The sequence below is a fragment of the Rana temporaria genome, chromosome 9 (genome assembly GCF_905171775.1).
Source record: "Rana temporaria chromosome 9, aRanTem1.1, whole genome shotgun sequence".
Classification (NCBI taxonomy): Eukaryota; Metazoa; Chordata; class Amphibia; order Anura; family Ranidae; genus Rana; species Rana temporaria.
This window is the reverse complement of record NC_053497.1, coordinates 103877498-103895923: the sequence shown is the minus strand read 5'-3', so window position 1 is coordinate 103895923 and position 18426 is coordinate 103877498. Positions and strand designations below refer to the sequence as shown.

Sequence of the window (18426 nt, the reverse complement as noted above, 5' to 3'; positions counted from 1 at the left end):
CTCTACAATCAACTAAGTTCACTTTGGAACCCATCTCCATCGATACCACCAAAAAATTCATTGGTGCGTTGCGGAACAGCACAGCACCCAATGACATCATTCCCACCAAGCTACTGAAGGAATGTGCCGACATCCTGGCGCCTCCAATCACACAGCTTATAAACCAGTCATTTAAGGAAGGCATAGTGCCTTCCCTGCTCAAAGAGGGCACAATCCTGCCGATCTTGAAAAAACCTAATTTGGATCCTATGGACCCAACTCACCGCCGTCCCATAACAGGTCTAAATGCTCTGTCCAAGATAATGGAGAAAGTGGTGGTAAATCAGCTGCAACAGCATCTGGATACCCACAACCTACTTGATCCATTTCAATCCGGGTTCCGCCCCGGACACGGGACAGAAACGGCCTTACTGAAAATATGGGACGATGCGCTCGAGGCCGCAGACGAAGGAGAATCGTGTCTCCTGGTTCTGCTGGACCTAAGCGCAGCCTTCGACACAGTAGACCATAAATTGCTACTGAGACGACTAACAGAAGTCGCTGGAGTCACAGAAGACGCCTTACCATGGTTCTCCTCCTTTCTCGGAAACCGATCACAAACAGTGAAATTGGGATCTTTCACGTCAGAAAAACGCACGGTGCCATGTGGGGTCCCCCAAGGATCCCCCCTATCACCGGTGCTGTTTAATGTCTATCTTCGTCCTCTCTTTGATATTATCAGTAGCCAAGAACTACTCTATCACTCTTATGCAGACGACACGCAATTGTATTTTCGCATCTGCCACAAAAAGGATCATCATCTCAGATTAGAGAAATGTCTCTCTTCAATAGAAAACTGGATGACTAAGAGTTATCTCAAACTCAATAGCGCTAAAACAGAACTGTTTATCTTCGATGCCAGTCGGAAGAGACTACCAGCAACAAACTGGACACCATCGCCCATTCTGGGACAAATCATCGCCCCTAGCTCCAAAGTCATAAGTCTAGGAGTCACGTTTGACACCTTCATGACAATGGACGCACAAATAGGGTCAGTAGTCAGCGGGGCCCACCATTTGATGCGCCTACTACGCAGACTTATTCCATTTATCCCCAAAGAAGACGTAGCAGTCGTGGTGGGAACAATCGTGAATTCCAGACTGGACTATGCAAATGCCCTTTACCTCGGGCTCCCCAAGTACCAAATCGCTCGTCTTCAAGTCGTACAGAATACGGCCGCTAGACTGGTGACTGGGAAAAAATCTTGGGAATCAATCTCACCTTCACTGAGATCCCTTCACTGGTTGCCAGTGAAAGACAGAATTGCATTCAAAGCACTCTGCCTGACACATAAGTGCATCCATGGGAAGGCTCCTAGATATCTATGCGACAAGATTAAACCGCACAATTGCAACCGCATTCTGCGTTCCACCGACCAAAAATTGGTCATGGTTCCTAAAACCAAATACAAATCTAAAGGAGAAAGAAGGTTTGCTTTCCAGGGCCCCAGGCTTTGGAATGCTTTACCAACCAGCATTCGGTTGGAGCAAAACCACCTGTCTTTCAGAAAGCAGATCAAGACCCTGCTTTTCTGAAGGCATGAGACACAAACAACCAGCGCCCAGAGGCGATTCAGTTCGCATGTGCCGCGCTATATAAATTTTTCATTCATTCATTCATTCAAGGACACTGGGTTTTCTTCAACCCAGAAGGCTGGGGACATCTTGTGGCAGAAAGCAATTACTGCAAGGAACAGCACTACGTTTGTTTTTTAAACCTACACAGTCTCTTAAAAAAAAAGCCTGGAGTTGGGCTATACCTGTAACCAAGAAAAGATTACTATTATATGCAGTGGTTTGTGCTGTGTCTGTCACTGCGTAATGCCAAATTCACTTTAGGTAGATATTGGGAATGATTTTTTTGTAGCACAGTGGCTTAGTAGTTAGTACTTCTACCTTGCAGCACAAAGGCCCTTGGTTCAACTCCCAGCTGGTTTCCTCCCACACTCTGAAGGCACGCTGGTAGCTTAACAAGCTTCTGTCTGAATTGGCCCATGTATGTATTCATCTGAGGTAGAGGTCGACCGATATATCGGCAGGCCGATATATCGGCCGATATTCGGCCGTTTTGGAGAAATCGGCATCGGCCGATTTTTTTCCAAATTAGGCCGATATTTAACATGGCCGCTAGTGGTGCCACGGCTCCGGAGCTAGGCCCAAGCCGTGGCCTTTCCTGATGCTGTGACCGCGGCGGCAATCGGCGGATTGCCGCCGCGGTCACAGCATCAGGAAAGTGCCTGGTTGGCACTGATGAGGTGATGCACTGGATGGCACTGATGAGGTGATGCACTGGTTGGTACTGATGTGATGCACTGGTGATATGCGCTGGTGAGATGCACTGGTGGGCAATGATGGGATGCACTGGTGCATTGGTGGGCATTGATGAGGTGGCACTGATGGGCACTGATGAGGTGGCACTGATGGACACTGAGGCTGCACTGGTGGGCACTAATGAGGTGGCACTGATGGGCTGCACTGGTGGGCACTGATGTGGCACTGACAGGCTGCACCCCACCTCTCCACCCTAAACAATTATCTCCCCTCCACCCTAGTTTTTTTGAGATGAGGAAAAAAAAATCGGCCTAAAATATCGGAGGCAAAAATCGGCAACACATATCGGGCATCGGCCGCCCCGATTTCCAAATATCGGCATCGGCCAGAGAAAAACCCATATCGGTCGACCTCTAATGAGGTAAGGACCTTGGATTGAAAGCTCCAGGGACTGATGTGCAGTAGATATAGTGCTGCGTAAATTGTTGATGCTATTTAACCACTTCACCCCCAGCTTGCCGACTGCCTAATGGAGATATACGTCTGCAGAATGGCACGGGCAGGCAAAGAAACATATATATACTTTGTTTTGAATCCTGCCCCCTAGCGGTCTCCGTGACTGCGGGACCCGTGGACTCGATGTCTGCCGGTGTCCCGCGATCGGGTCAAAGAACGGCAGAACGGGGGGAAGCCTTTGTAAACAAGGCATCTCCCTGTTCTGCCTGGTGACATGTCACTGATCGTCTGCTTCCTCTCATTGGAAGCAGCGATCAGTGATGTGTCACAGTAAGCCACGCCCCTAACAGTTAGAATCACTCCCTAGGACACAGTTAACCCCCTTCCTGCCCCCTAGTGTTAATCCCTTCACTGCCAGTCACATTTATACAGTAATCAGTGAATCATTTTTATAGCACTGATCGCTGTATAAATGTTTATGGTCCCAAAATGGTGTCAAAAGTGTCCAATGTGTCCGCCATGATGTCACAGTCATAAAAAAAATCGCAGATCGCCGCCATAACAAGTAAAAAAATAAATAATAAAAATGCCATAAAACTACCCTCTATTTTGTAGACGCTATAACTTTTGCGCAAACCAATCAATATGCGCTTATTGCGATTTGTTTTGTTTTTTTACCAAAAATATGTAGAAGAATAAGTATCGGCCTATACTGATTAAAAATGTCCTTTTTTAAAATGGGTATATTTATTATAGCAAAAGTAAAAAATATTGCTTTTTTCAAAATTGTTGCTCTTTTTTTGTTTATAGCGCAAAAAATAAAAAACGCAGAGGAGATCAAATACCACCAAAATAAAGCTCTATTTGTGGGAAAAAAGAGGACATCAATTTTGTTTGGGAGCCGCGTTGCACGACTGCGTAATTGTCAGTTAAAACGACACAGTGCCGAATCTCAAAAAGTGGCCTGGTAATTTGGCAGCCAAATGGTCCAGGGCTGAAGTGGTTAATAACCAGGCCATTTTTTACGACATGGCACTGCGTTGCTTTAACTGACAATTGCACGGTCGTGCGACATTGTATCCAAACAATCCTTTTTTTTTTCGACACACATAGAGCTTTCTTTTGATGGTGTTTGATCATCTCTGCGGTTTTTATTTTTTGCTCTATAATTAATCATTTTTTTTCTGTTATGATACATATCCAAAAAAAAGTTAAATAACAAATGTATTTGTCAGTTTAGGCCAATATGTATTCTTCTACATATTTTTGGTAAAATAAAAAAATAAGCGAAAAATAAATACATGCGCAAAAGTTATAGGGCCAGATCCAGAGAGAATTAGATCCGCGCAGCGTATCAGAGATACGCTACGCCGCCGTACCTTACATGGCGTAATTTCGAATCCTCAAAGAATTTGCGCCGTAAGTTACGGCGGCGTAGTGTATTTCTGGTGGCGGAATTCAAATCGGCGATTAGGGGGCAGGTTTCCCACCGTGCATTGCACTAAATGACGTAGCTAGGACGTCATTTTTTTAACTTAGACGTGAGTTACGTCCATCCCGATTCACGGACGACTTGCGCAAAAAATAAAAAAAATTCAAATTTTGACGCGGGAACGACGGCCATACTTAACATGGCAAGTCTATATGCCGCAAAATACCAGCTTTAACTATACGATGGAAAAACAGACTAGAGACGACGTAAGAGAATGCGTCGGCCGCGCGTACGTTCGTGGATCGTCGGAAATAGCTAATTTGCATACACGACGCGGAAAACATCGAGAACGCCACCCAGCGGACGCCAAAGTATTGCATCTAAGATCCGAAGCCGTACGCCTGTTGGATCGAACCCAGATGCCGTCGTATCTTGGTTTGAGGATTCAAACTAAAGATACGACGCGGGTAATTTGAAAGTACGTAGATACGCCGGCGTACTTGCTCTGTGGATCTACCCCATAGTGTCCACAAAATAGGGGATAGATTTAATGACAATGGTGGCGATCTGCAATTTTTAGCAGGACTGCGACATTGCGGCTGACAAATTTGACCCTAAGTGACACTTTTTTGGGGACCAGTGACACCAATACAGTGATCAGTGCTAAAAAAATGCACTGATCAATGTATAAATGACACTGGCAGAGAAGGGCTTAACACTAGGGGCGATCGAAGGGTTAACTGTGTTCCCTGGGTGTGTTCTAACTGTGTGTGGGATGGGCTCACTGGGACAACACAAAGATCGTTGTTCCTGATCACTAGGAACAGCAGATCTCCTTCTCTGTGCTCAGCTGTCAGTTAATTGCCAGTACTCATCGTTCCACAGTGGCTCACCTGTTGATCAACTTCTGCTCGTCAGTCAAGCCAACAGCCAGCCACTTCTTGCTATTTAACTGCTTGCCGACCAGCCACTGCAGTTATATGGTGGCAGGTCGGCTCTGCTGGGCGAGAGCACGTAGCTATACGTCACCTCGCCCAGAGCCCCCCGCTCGCCCCCGACTCCCATGCGCGTGCCCGGCGGGCGTGATCGCCGCCGGGCACACGCGATCGCTCGGTACAGAGCGAGGACCAAGAGCTGTGTGTGTAAACACACAGCTCCCGGTCCTGTCAGGGAGAGAAATGCTGATCTTCTGTTCATACAATGTATGAACAGAAGATCAGTAATTTCCCCATGTCAGTCCACCCCCCCTTACAGTTAGAACACACCCAGAGAACATACTTAACCCATTCCCTGCCCCCTAGTGTTAAGCCCTTCACTGCCAGTGGCATTTTTATAGTAATCCAATGCATTTTTATAGTGTTATGTATCACGTACCTGGTAACCAGAGCCCGGTGGTAGGAGTAGGCCTCTCTTACAACTCCGGCTTGTGAGCTGCTGGATATGGAACAGCAGACTCAGAAGCCTGGCGGGGTAGGAGTGCCGGCTGGCTTGATAGGTGAGTAGATGCAGACCACTGCTGGAAGTGTAGACTGGAGCTGGAACCGGAAGTAGGGTCCGTGACACTGGCAGAAGATTCACAGCAACAACTGAGAAGGCAAGCTGGTTAATAGACAGCAGACCGAAGCAGGGTCAAAACAAGCCGGATCACAATAGAGAGTTCAGGTATTCAGATGGGATAAGCAGGAGAGTAGTCGTAGTGCAGGCAGGTAGGTCAGGCAACAGTGGATCAATCAGAGGTAGGTCGATAGCAGCCGAGGTCAGGATCGGAGAGGTGCGGAAGGTCAAACAAGCCGGGTCAAATAGGTGATAGCAGGTAATCAGGTTTCTTCAGGGTAACAGCGTTCAGAGACTGTAGATCAGACAGCAATGTGCTGGAGCTGTCAGTGTCCATTTAAAGCCGTTTTGGCGCCAAGGAGTCAGCGCGCGCCCCGCTGCGCGCGCTCCCGCCGTGCGCGCGCCGTTAACGCACGCGCGCGCACCACAGGCACACGATGGTGCGCGATTGCGCGCCGCTGATTTAACCCTCTGGAAGGATTCCGGGATTGAGAGGTGAGTCCCTGACATTGCCCCCCCCCAAGGGGCAGCCTCCGGATGCCTAGTCGGGCCATCTTGTCAGGATGATCAAGAAAAAATGAACGTACCAATCTTCTGGCATGGATGTTGCTTTCAGGTTCCCAGGAGTTTTCTTCTGGTCCGTAGCCTTTCCATTTAATCAAAAATTGGTTCTGTCCTTGTCGCCTTCTACAATCCAGGATGGCTTCTACTACAAATTCCTCGCATCCGTCAACATGAACTGGTTCAGGAGGCCTTGTACCCCTATTAGGGAAGGGATCTGGAGCTGCAGGTTTCAATAAAGAGACATGGAATACAGGGTGCACTTTAAGAGAATCAGGTAAAGAAAGTTCATATGAGACCGTGTTAATTCTCCTTTTGACCGGAAAGGGTCCCATAAATTTGGGTCCCAATTTTTTAGAAGGACAAGCTAACCTGAGGTTACTGGTAGAAAGCCATACCTGGTCCCCTGTTTTCAGATCCAGCTCTCCTTTCCTCTTTTTGTCAAAGAACCTCTTGCTGTCAGCCTGGGCCTTGGTTACAGCTTCCTGTAGTAATTTGGTGTTCTGTTTGAGGAATTCCACTGTATTCTGTACTGCTGGTACTGAAGATTCTGAAAGAAAATCTGGTAGAAAAGTTAGGTTGAAACCATAATTGGCAAAAAAGGGAGATTGACCCGTGGCAGAATGACTGGCGTTGTTGTAGGCAAATTCCGCTAGGGGTAGCAGAGAGACCCAATCATTCTGAGAAAACGTAGTGAAGCACCTGATGTATTGTTCCAGAGTCTGATTGGTTCGTTCAGTTTGCCCATTGGTCTGGGGGTGATATGCTGAAGAAAGAGCGAGTTCAATTTGTAATATTTCACAGAGGGCCTTCCAAAACCGAGAGGTAAATTGAACTCCTCTGTCTGATACTATGTTGGAGGGTACCCCATGCAACCTAACGACTTCTTTAATAAAGACACGAGCAGTCTCAACGGCAGAAGGTGTGTTCTTTAGAGGGAGGAAATGGGCCATCTTGGTCAAACGGTCCACGATCACGAAAATTGCAGTACAGTCTTCGGAGCAAGGAAGCTCTACGATGAAATCCATGGCCACCATTTTCCATGGTCTGTCGGGTACTGGTAAGGGTTTCAATAAACCCCAGGCTTGGTTTCGAGGTGTCTTGTTCCGATTACAAATAGGGCATGTGCTGATGTATGATTTGCAGAAATTCTCTAATCCAGGCCACCAAAAGGTGCGACGCACCAGCTCTAGTGTCTTACGAACCCCAAAATGTCCTGCCATTGGATGGTCGTGGAGGTGTTTCAGAACCTCTACTCGGATGTCTTCAGGGACAAAAATCTGGCTTCCTCTCCAGAATAGTCCATCTCGGGATTCTAAAGAAATGTTGGGAGGTTTGGAAGAGTCTGAAGATGCTCTCCGGAGCAGGGAAAGTAGGTCAGTGTGCAGTAGCAAGAAACTGTTCTCTGGTAGGATGGTGTCAGGAGTGGAGGTATCTTTTGGGTTGTCATGCATTCTGGACAGAGCATCTGGCTTGATATTCTTAGAGCCTGGGCGATAAGTGATGTGGAAGCAAAAACGGGAGAAGAAGAGTGCCCACCGAGCCTGTCGGGGCTTCAATCGCTTGGCTGATCTTAAATATTCCAAGTTTTTATGGTCCGTATAAATTAGCACAGGGTGTGAAGCTCCTTCCAATAAATATCTCCACTCTTCCAAAGCGGCCTTGATGGCCAATAACTCACGATCACCTACGTCATAGTTTTTCTCCGCAGGGGAGAGTTTTCGGGAGAAGAAACCTACGGGATGTATTAGGTCTTTGCCTCCCATGCGTTGGGAGAGAACGGCCCCCACTGCGACTTCGGAAGCGTCTACCTCAAGGAGGAAGGGTAGAGCCGGGTTTGGGTGGCTGAGAATTGGGGCGGTCGTGAAGAATCTTTTTAGCGTGTCGAAGGCTTCTTGTGCCTCAGGATTCCAACGGAAACGGAAATTTTGTTTTGTAAGCTGTGTAATGGGAGCAACAATGGTAGAAAATCCTTTGATAAAACGTCTATAGAAATTCGCAAAGCCTATAAAACGTTGGACCCCCTTTTTGTCCAGGGGCACCGGCCAGTCCAGAATAGCAGACACTTTCTTGGGGTCCATCTCAATTCCTGTCGGGGAGATCACTAGGCCCAAAAATTGGATGGTATGCAACTCGAATTCACATTTTTCTGCTTTCGCATATAGACCGTGTAGACGAAGACGATTCAAAACCTTCCGGACATGCTCTCGATGTTGATTTAATGAGCCCGAGAAGACCAGGATATCATCCAGGTAGACGATGACAAAAATATCTAAAAAGTCTCTGAACACGTCATTGACGAAATGCTGAAAGGTGGCAGGAGCATTGCATAACCCGAATGGCATGACTAAATACTCGTAGTGACCATACCGGGTACGGAAAGCAGTTTTCCATTCGTCACCGTCCCTGATGCGAATTAGGTTGTAGGCCCCCCTCAGGTCCAGTTTAGTGAAGATAGTAGCGAACCTTAATTTTTGAAACAGTTCGGGTATCAGTGGCAATGGATAACGGTTTTTAACCGTGATGTTATTGAGCTCTCGATAGACGATGCACGGGCGAAGGGTCTGATCCTTTTTAGCGACAAAAAATATACCAGCACCTGCTGGTGAGGTGGATGGACGAATGAACCCCTTATTTAGGTTCTCGTCGATGTAGATTTTTAGAGCATCTTGTTCCTTCTCGGATAGGGGGAAGATGCGCCCAAAAGGGATCTCGGTCCCAGGAAGTAATTCTACCGGGCAATCATAGGGGCGATGAGGAGGTAGGGAATCGGCCCCCTTTTTACTGAAGACATCGAGGAACTCATGATAAGGCTCCGGAACAGACTGAAATAAACTGGGGTCGGTGTTCAGACATAACAGAGTTGGAGAGAAACTGGAAGATCCAGGAAGGCAGTGTTCCAGGCAGTATTGGGAAGGAAATTGTAAAGTTCCAGAGACCCAGTTAATCTGGGGGTTGTGGACCCGGAGCCAGGGGATGCCAAGGATCACTGGAAACAAGGGTGAAGAGATTACATCCAGAATTAATAATTCCCTATGATTAGCGGAAGTAGAAGCAGGTAGAGGAAGGGTTTCTTGGGTCACTTGGCCCGATTTAATGTGGGATCCGTCGGCCAGGAAAACTGAAAGCCTGAAGTCTTTCTTTCGAAGAGGAATGTGGTGCAGACTGGCAAAGGTGGCATCAATAAAACAACTGCAGGCGCCGGAGTCAATGATTGCGTTGACTGGAATCGTTCTTCCTGGGAGCTGTAAATACAGAGAAAGAGCAAGGTGTGTTGTATTGGTTGAGAGAGTGGAGACGTTGACAGGAACAGAAAAACGACACTTACGCATCTTGATGGGGCAGTTGGCGACATAATGACCGGGCTCACCACAGTAGAGACACAAATTTAGCTGCCGACGACGTGTTCGTTCTTCTGGAGGCAGAGTGGGTCGCATGACCCCAAGTTGCATAGGCTCTGAGGTATCAGGAGGAGAGCTGGCCGCACTAGAATGGACGGGTGGTTGGTAGCGAGAGGCAGGCAGGGGTGCTTTAGTAGTGACCCATACAGGGCGACTTGGATGAGAAGATCGCTCTGCTCGTCGCTCTCGTAGGCGTCGGTCAATCTGTATGGATTTATCAATTAAGTCCTCCAAGGTATCAGGAATCCCAATACGGGCCAACTCATCCTTTAAGTTTTCTGAAAGTCCCAAACGGAATTGGTGACGCAGAGCTGCGCTGTTCCACTGGGTGTCCGCACTCCAGCGGCGAAAGTCCGAAACATACTCCTCAACGGCTCGGCGGCCTTGTTGAAGCGCAAGCAGGGCGGCCTCAGCAGTAGCAGTTCGCTGAGGATCGTCATAGAGTTGTGCCATGGCCTGAAAGAAAGCAAGTAGAGTCTCAGTGTTGGTGCCATTTTCCTCCAATAGTCGGTGCGCCCAGGTTAGAGGCTCTCCTTGAAGAAGCGACACCACAAATCCCACCTTTGTGGCTTCTAAAGAGAAAGTCCTATGTTGGAGAGCAAAATATAATTGGCAGGTGTTGCGGAAGTTCTGGAATTTGGAGCGATCCCCAGTGAATCGCTCTGGCATCGGAACCCTGGGTTCGGGTGGTAGCATCACTACAGTTGGAGCAGCGGCTGATGAAGACGATCTGGCGGAAGATTCAGGAGTTGCGTCTCCGGACAGATTCTGTACTCGGCCTTCCAGTCGCATGTAGCCGTCCTGTAGATTTTTAACAGCTTGGGTGAGAGATGCGAGGTGTTTACAAATCTCCTCCATTGCTGGGGCCACTCCTGAGGGCTCTGACATGGCTGTCTGATACTGTTATGTATCACGTACCTGGTAACCAGAGCCCGGTGGTAGGAGTAGGCCTCTCTTACAACTCCGGCTTGTGAGCTGCTGGATATGGAACAGCAGACTCAGAAGCCTGGCGGGGTAGGAGTGCCGGCTGGCTTGATAGGTGAGTAGATGCAGACCACTGCTGGAAGTGTAGACTGGAGCTGGAACCGGAAGTAGGGTCCGTGACACTGGCAGAAGATTCACAGCAACAACTGAGAAGGCAAGCTGGTTAATAGACAGCAGACCGAAGCAGGGTCAAAACAAGCCGGATCACAATAGAGAGTTCAGGTATTCAGATGGGATAAGCAGGAGAGTAGTCGTAGTGCAGGCAGGTAGGTCAGGCAACAGTGGATCAATCAGAGGTAGGTCGATAGCAGCCGAGGTCAGGATCGGAGAGGTGCGGAAGGTCAAACAAGCCGGGTCAAATAGGTGATAGCAGGTAATCAGGTTTCTTCAGGGTAACAGCGTTCAGAGACTGTAGATCAGACAGCAATGTGCTGGAGCTGTCAGTGTCCATTTAAAGCCGTTTTGGCGCCAAGGAGTCAGCGCGCACGCGCGCGCCCCGCTGCGCGCGCCGTTAACGCACGCGCGCGCACCACAGGCACACGATGGTGCGCGATTGCGCGCCGCTGATTTAACCCTCTGGAAGGATTCCGGGATTGAGAGGTGAGTCCCTGACATATAGCACTGATCGCTATAAAAATGCCAATGGTCCCAACAATGTATTAAAAGTGTTCTAAGTGTCCGCCATAATGTCGCAGTACTGAAAAAAAATCGCTGATCGCCTCCATTACTAGTAAAAAAAAAATATTAATAATAATGCCATAAAAATACCCCCTATTTTGTAAACGCTATAACTTTTGCGCAAATCAATCAATAAAGGCTTATTGCGATTTTTTTTTACGAAAAATATGTAGAAGACTACGTATCGGCCTAAACTGAGGAAATTTTTTTTTTTATATATATTTTTGGGGAATATTTATGATCAAATACCACCAAAGGAAAGCTTGTTTGGAAAACACGTTGCATGACTGCGCAATTGTCAGTTAAAGCGACGCAGTGCCGAATCGCAAAAAGTGCTCTGGTCTTTGACCAGCAATATGGTCCGGGGGTTAAGTGGTTAAACTGCCTAGTTCATTTTTTCGATTGCCTTCACCTTGGTCAACATATCTAGAGACTCTCCTGTGTTTCTGTTGAAGACTTGCCTGGCTGACATCCCTTCTAGTTTCTGATCCTGTCTGCTGTCTCCAACTACGCTGATATCTGGCTTTCTGATTTCCTGGCTGGTTCTGACTACCGAACCTTAGCTATGTTTTGACTACATTTACCAGTTGTAGCATTTTTACCATTTTATTAAAAGGTGTGATTTTTACTGCATTTTCCGAGTTTGTTTGTTTCATGGTTCCTGACAGTTTACATAGGCAGATCCCCATTCTGCCTCTCTGTACCGAAATCGCGGGTGGCTGGCGGAAATCGAGTTTGCCGGACTCGCGCTCCTCCCAGCAGGTGCGCGCCCACAGTATCTCATGCACGTAACGACGTACAGGTACATCGTTTTTCGCAGCCGGGCCGCCCTTCCGCAGTATATATGATTTCAATGGGCTGCCCTACACGTGGCAAAATAGCTCATAAGCCATTTTTACGTGTTGCCAGTTGCACGTTTTTTTTCCTGTGCGTTCTGCTCTGTTTGTCACAATTTTTTTCACGTGGCAAAATGTGTGTTCGCTTCTGTGTTTGCTATGCCGTTGACAATTAATGGCACTGAAAGTGCAGCTAGTTAATTTTAGGTATATAAAAGGTGCCCATACACTGTGCAATCTCTATACAATCAAATTGTATAATCTCCTTTTAGATTTACTCAAACTATATAATAGGAGGTGGCACTATCCAATCAGTACAACTGCATTTAGCAAAGTGCACAGTCTATTTGCCTTTAGTAAATTAACTCCTTAAGGCTCGGTTTACACTGCCGCCACTTGCGATCTGACTTGTGAGACCCCAAGTTGCGTGACATGTGAAATCCCATTGTAGTCAATGAGTGCTGTCTTAATTAGCACTCTTGAAGTCACTCTGGTGGTTTCTGGCTATGCCCAATTTCCATTATAAGGGCATATCTGGCTTTTTTAGTGAAGTTTTGGCTTGTTTGTTATGCATATGGAAATTGTAGAGACTGGAAAGGAGGGATATAAAGGACTGGTGAAGGTTTAACCTACCAGTTTCCTTCTGTGGCTAAAATGTTACTCTTGGGGTTGACTGTCCCTTTACCAAGCCATATGCAAAGCTTGCAGGAAAGGTTTGTGTTGCCTGTAGCAACCAACCGCATTGTTCCTGTATTTGTATTTCTGACTGAATTAATGACAGCTGGAAATCAGTTGCTATGGGCGACACCATGTCTCGTGTTGTTTTAACCCCAAGGATTGGCATAGTAAAATTAGTGCAAAGAATGGAGGGAAAAGGGGAAAAGGCTGTTTCAAGGCCCCCCTTTTCCTTATGGGATTCCTGGCAGGGGGAGTTTCAAGGCCTTCAGATCAAGTTTTGAGCGGGAACTGTGGGGATTGGTAGTTGGCAGATGTTGCTAGGGGTAGGAAGATAGGCCAGGATAGGTCAGTAGGGCCCTTAGGCGGGAATGTTAGGGATTGGGCTAGGTAGCCGGGTTACTGGGGAAAAAGTGAAGTTGTTAAGGGCACCTGATAGGTCAGTTAGGGTCATCTGACAGCTAGGTACAACCCAGAGCAGGGGTTTAGGCCTATTTAAGAAGCTGGCTGAGGGGGTCCAGGGCCAGCTGTTCCAGAAGAAGGACCGTCAGCGGAGCTCCCCACCCACCCTCCCTTGTCGCGGCAGAAAGCTATTTGGGTAAATCTCTTTGAGGCTTCAAAGGGGATTGTTGGATGGTTTTTAAGTTATTTATTGCAGCTCGAGTCGTAGTGGCTGAGTTGTGCATTTTAAGTGGAAATATTGGTTGAGAAGTTATTTATGTTTTTAAGGTAATGGTTTTATACTGAAATCCAATAGTTATGCCGCGGCCAGTTTTTATCCAAAATAATATATATATATGATGGTATTATTGTTATGTAATAAAGGAGTGTTTTATTATTTATTTAATAAATAATTTTTTATTGGATTCTGGTGTGGTGTCGGGTTATTTGGTGTGTCCAGGCATCCTGCCTATAATCCCATAGCAATGTTGTTACCCCTCAGAACTGATCATCTTCCAGCTATTGCTTTTCTAGTGGGGATCAGAGACTAGCAGGATATGTCTGGTCGTTTTAGGCTCCTGGTTTTCTCCATAGCCTCCGTACATGTGATTCGGGAAGATGGCGGAAGACCCGCATCCGCCATTTTTCCCGGGTTTACTGAGAGGGCTGATTGAGCTGTTGATCTGTGAACGAGCCGTGCAGTATGCCAGGCTGGCTTGTCTGACAGCATTTCAGAGTGAGCGGATGGTTGCCATGGTAACAGAGGCTCAGGGAGGTCTCGTGGTGACGTTGCTGGCCCTTCGCAGACTCTGGGAGCAGCAGATGTGAGATGGATGCTTGTGTGCTACCCTGACAACATACAGCATCCCTTCCCCGGGCTTGGAGTTCACAGTACGCAACCCTATCTAATAGAAATTAAACTGGGAAGGGACAGTGACTGTGTTCTGTCTAATGTGCCACCCTTTTTCATCCCCCAGGGCTTTCTCAGCCGTCGCCTTAAAGGCTCCATCAAACGGACAAAGAGCCAACCGAAGCTCGACCGAAACAGCAGCTTCCGCCACATCATCCCAGGCTTCCGAAGCATCGACAATGATCGGTAAGGTGATGGATTCATCCTTGTGTGAATGAATATAATGTAACTGCGTAGGGAGACTTGTTTCCTGCAATAGCTTGTCACATTGTATCAGTTCCTGTCACCTGCTGCCTGGATCCATAGCTGGGGATAACAGAGAAGTGCCAGTATATGTGGCTGAGGTACACACCAATCCTTTTCTCTGAGCATCCCGTTACCCTTCACCATTACCTGTACAAGCCGACAGTCACAGCCCATGTAACTGCTGCCCCCCCCCCCCCCCATAGAATTACTGTAAATGTCATCTGTGTGACGGCAACTTTTCAGGTGTGGGAGGGGTGACAGATTGGCGATGTACAGGAATGTCAAACCTAAGTGTATCCAGTGCCATAAGACAGGTATCTTGGTTGCTGCGCTAAGCATGGTCAGGGGGTGACCCAAAACTTCAAGTCTGGAGAAGAATTCCCATCGGATTTCCAGGGAAGTTACCCTGAGAGTTATTACACCTTAAAGGGAACATTGATTTTTAGTGTGGGAAAATCTGATGTTATCTTTCTGTAGAAAAAGCTCAAATGTGATGTTAATGAATACCTTGTGCTAAAATGCTGCCGTGTCTTATTGCAGCAGCTGGAGGCCAATGTTTTAGTTTTCTGCATTATTGAGTTTTAATGGGAATGATAAAAACATTTTTTTATTTTTTTTACTGTAGAGTCCGTCTGTCCATACTTGCTATATCTTTATATTGGTCCATTTACAAGATTGTATTGCTCTGAAATGTAAAACTTTAATCTCAGTGTTGGGTTTCCTCTGGCTCTAATTCTCTGCGTTTGTCCCTTGTGTTATTGTCATGATTTGCGGATTGTCAGCTCTGTGGACAAGCTGAGAATTTGCTGTGTTGGTGTTTACAGAGAAGTGCCAGATTGAAGCCTAGTGGGCTCATTTAGTAGAGCAGCATCCTGTAGCAACTAGTCATATATCTGTATACTATAGTCAGGTCGGTGAAAATATTATTGCAGATTGGTTACTCTGGGTCACCACACTTTGTACTGCTTTATCAAGTATGATGGTGAGATATGTAATTGTGGATTTCCTGGGACTGTCATTAGAGTAATTAACCTGTTCACTTCTGACTTGGATCTCCTCTGTCATATGTGGTCATTTCATGCTACAGGTTTTGTTCTCTTTCTCTGTTTAGAATAACAGACTGACTTTCAATTTCGTTGTTTTATTTAATCGTATAAGCGATGTGTTGTAAACCATAGTGACTGTCATGTTTTATGACATTGGTAAGGTAAGTTCTGGTTGCTATGAGTTATCAAACATTGAAATCATTGCTGTTCTTATCAAATTAAAGATTCTGTGTAACCCATCTACTTAGTACTGGAGCCAGAATATTGGAATTAAAAATCCCTCTCTCCCCCACAAGCTCTAATTAATGTCTTTAGTATTATGCTTTCTGTCACCTGCACATTTCTAATCAGAGGTCCGGCCAGCTGCCAGGTAATTGGAAGTTGCGTATCGAAGCAGCGCTATGTTGCTGATGTACATGTTGAATATTCATATGAACAAGAGGGCAGGATGATGTTGGCATGAATAGCGGCTCCTGCTAACCACAGACAGCTCTACAAAGGCTGCGCATTGGTCCAGGAGCCAGCCTACTGCTGCTGACTAGCACAAAGGGTTAAATCCTCCAGAGATTACCAGGTCTCTTTGGTATACAGTAACCAACAGCAACTAGCCCAGTGTCTGATGTTGTTAGCCCTGCCACAGCCACTATAACTTCACTTTAAATCTGTCATTAAAATGAGATGGTGTATGTTGGCTGAAAGAGCTGAAATGGGTCTTATAGGGGGAGTGACTGATATGTAATGTTGATGGGCTGAAAGGGAAGACATAGAGAGACCACAAGGTAGGTGTCCATGGTGTCATTGTGGCAATGTAATAAATATTTCGGACAGGGGGCGAGCAGTACGTCTAATCTGCAGAATCACAGCCAAGAGTTGTCATTGTGTTATGTAGCCATACAGCAAAGCATGCAGGATCCCTGGAAGATGGACATGAATGTATAGATCTATTGGCAGGCACAAAAAACTGTACCACTATGTGTTTTATCTGTGGAATTACCTAGCTGTCGTGGGAGATATACAGAGGCTTCCATTTGCCAACCTCCCTCTGAAAATGTTAGTTCCCTGCGTGTCATACTGATCCTTGAGAATCTGTCACATTCATGAACTGCAGAACTGGTAATGCACATTTGCTCTGCATCACCAACTCAGAGGCTATAAGAAAGCCAGAGGATTAGCAGGACTCCCAAGCATTGTTGGTTACATTTTCCCTTGGGTCCTGAGCTGTTTTAAATGAATGGACCCTTCGCCAGCATGGTGGAATTATTCTTAGTGTGAGAGTACATTGTTATCTGTGTTTCGTTTCTGACGTGTACAGTACGTGAAGTTTTTCTCTAGGGTTTGGACCACCATGTTTGAACTTTGAATTGGGCCTGCTGGCTGCATATTTCACATATGATAGCAGAAGATATTATGGGAACAATGAATCCAAGTACCAGAAATGCATATTATGTGTTTATTCCTTTACCTTAACCACTTGAGTTCTAGTCTGTATGTTACATAGTTAGTCCGGTTGAAAAAAGACACAGGTCCATCTAGTTCAACCAATAAAAAAAAAACTCTAGTTATAGATACTGTAGATGTTTAATTGGCTGTATTTGTAACTCTCTTCTGATACTAAACCTCACTCATCTTTTATTTTTTTTAGATACCAGTTCTGTTTTAAAGGGTATCTCCACTTTTATGGGGAAAAAATTGCAAATATAAACAAATAATATAGCATGTATAATTGTTACACAAGTCATATTGTAATTAAATGTTATTAAAAATTACCTTTCCTTTTCAATCTGCAGCGCTGTAATTTTCTGCAAAATGCAATTCAATAAATATGGTACCTGGAGGAGTTCTTTACACAGATGGAGTACAGAACGCCCCCCCAGAAATGTAATTTAATTTCCTGTTTGTGTTATTAAATTTTGGGGATCCCCTGCAACAAAAATAGGAATTTGCAACAAACTTTGTTAAAATCTCTGCAATATACATACATAGATCATCCAGGGGAGAATTAATTTTTTCAACCAAAGTGGAGTTAAGCCTCGTACACACGCTCGGTTTTCTCGGCAAGAACCAGCAAGAGCAGAGCTTTCTTGCTGAGTAAACCGAGCGTGTGTACGAGGTTTCTCATCTGGAAATCTGCCCAGAATCTCAACGTGAAAAATAGAGATCCTGCTCTCTATTTTCTCGTTGAGATTCTTGTCGGCCTGTTTCCCGATGAGAAAACCCAAACGTCTGTATTACTTACCTGTCGCCGTGGAAACCCGCACATGCTCGAAATGACTTTGACGCATGCGCGGTAGCTTCCTAGGCATAGGTAGGGTGCAGCAAGATGGCGGCGACGGCATCGAATATGACGAGCGCATGCATGCATGCGTTCTTGCCTTTCAAGAGAACCGCGGTTCTTTTGAAAGGAGAGTCTGTACACTCGGGCGGCAAGAGATTCTTGCCAAGAATCTCGTCGGGAAAAACAACGTTTTTTTCCTGACGAGATTCTGGCCCGTGTGTACGAGGCTTAACTCTTTAAGCTGTATGTACCCCTTCATTACCAGGACATTTTTCAGTTTTCCTGCAAATTTTCCAACACTGTACCCAAGTGAATTTTATATAATTCAGACAGAAAGAGCTGTATTTTGGTGGTGTTCAATAACATATTTTAAAAAAACTTTTTTTTAAGTGATATTAAAGTCTTGTGTTTTGTTGTTTAAAAATAACAAACATATTATACTTACCTGCTCTGTGCAGTAGTTTTGCACAGAACAACCCAGATCCTCCTCTTGTTGGGTCCCCTGCCAGTGCTCCTGGCCCCTCCCTCCTGCCGAGTGTCCCCCTGCAGCTTGCTATGGGGGCACCTGAGCCAACCCGCTGCTCTGTGTGTTCATTCGGACACAAAGCCATTGCTCCGCTCC

The 18426-nt window shown here is 46.1% G+C and overlaps 1 protein-coding gene across 10 annotated transcripts in view; it reads left to right on the top strand.

The window, feature by feature from the left end:
* LOC120913800 (DAB2 interacting protein) overlaps positions 1-18426 on the top strand; it is a 628977-nt gene that overhangs the window by 291668 nt on the left and 318883 nt on the right. For 9 of the 10 annotated variants that reach the window (XM_040324026.1, XM_040324033.1, XM_040324025.1 and 6 more), the window contains exon 3: positions 14305-14423. In XM_040324026.1, the coding sequence (XP_040179960.1) occupies positions 14305-14423 (119 nt within the window). Of the gene's footprint in view, positions 1-14124; positions 14219-14304; positions 14424-18426 lie in introns of those variants that run through there. The other variant, XM_040324030.1, reaches the window with a different exon arrangement.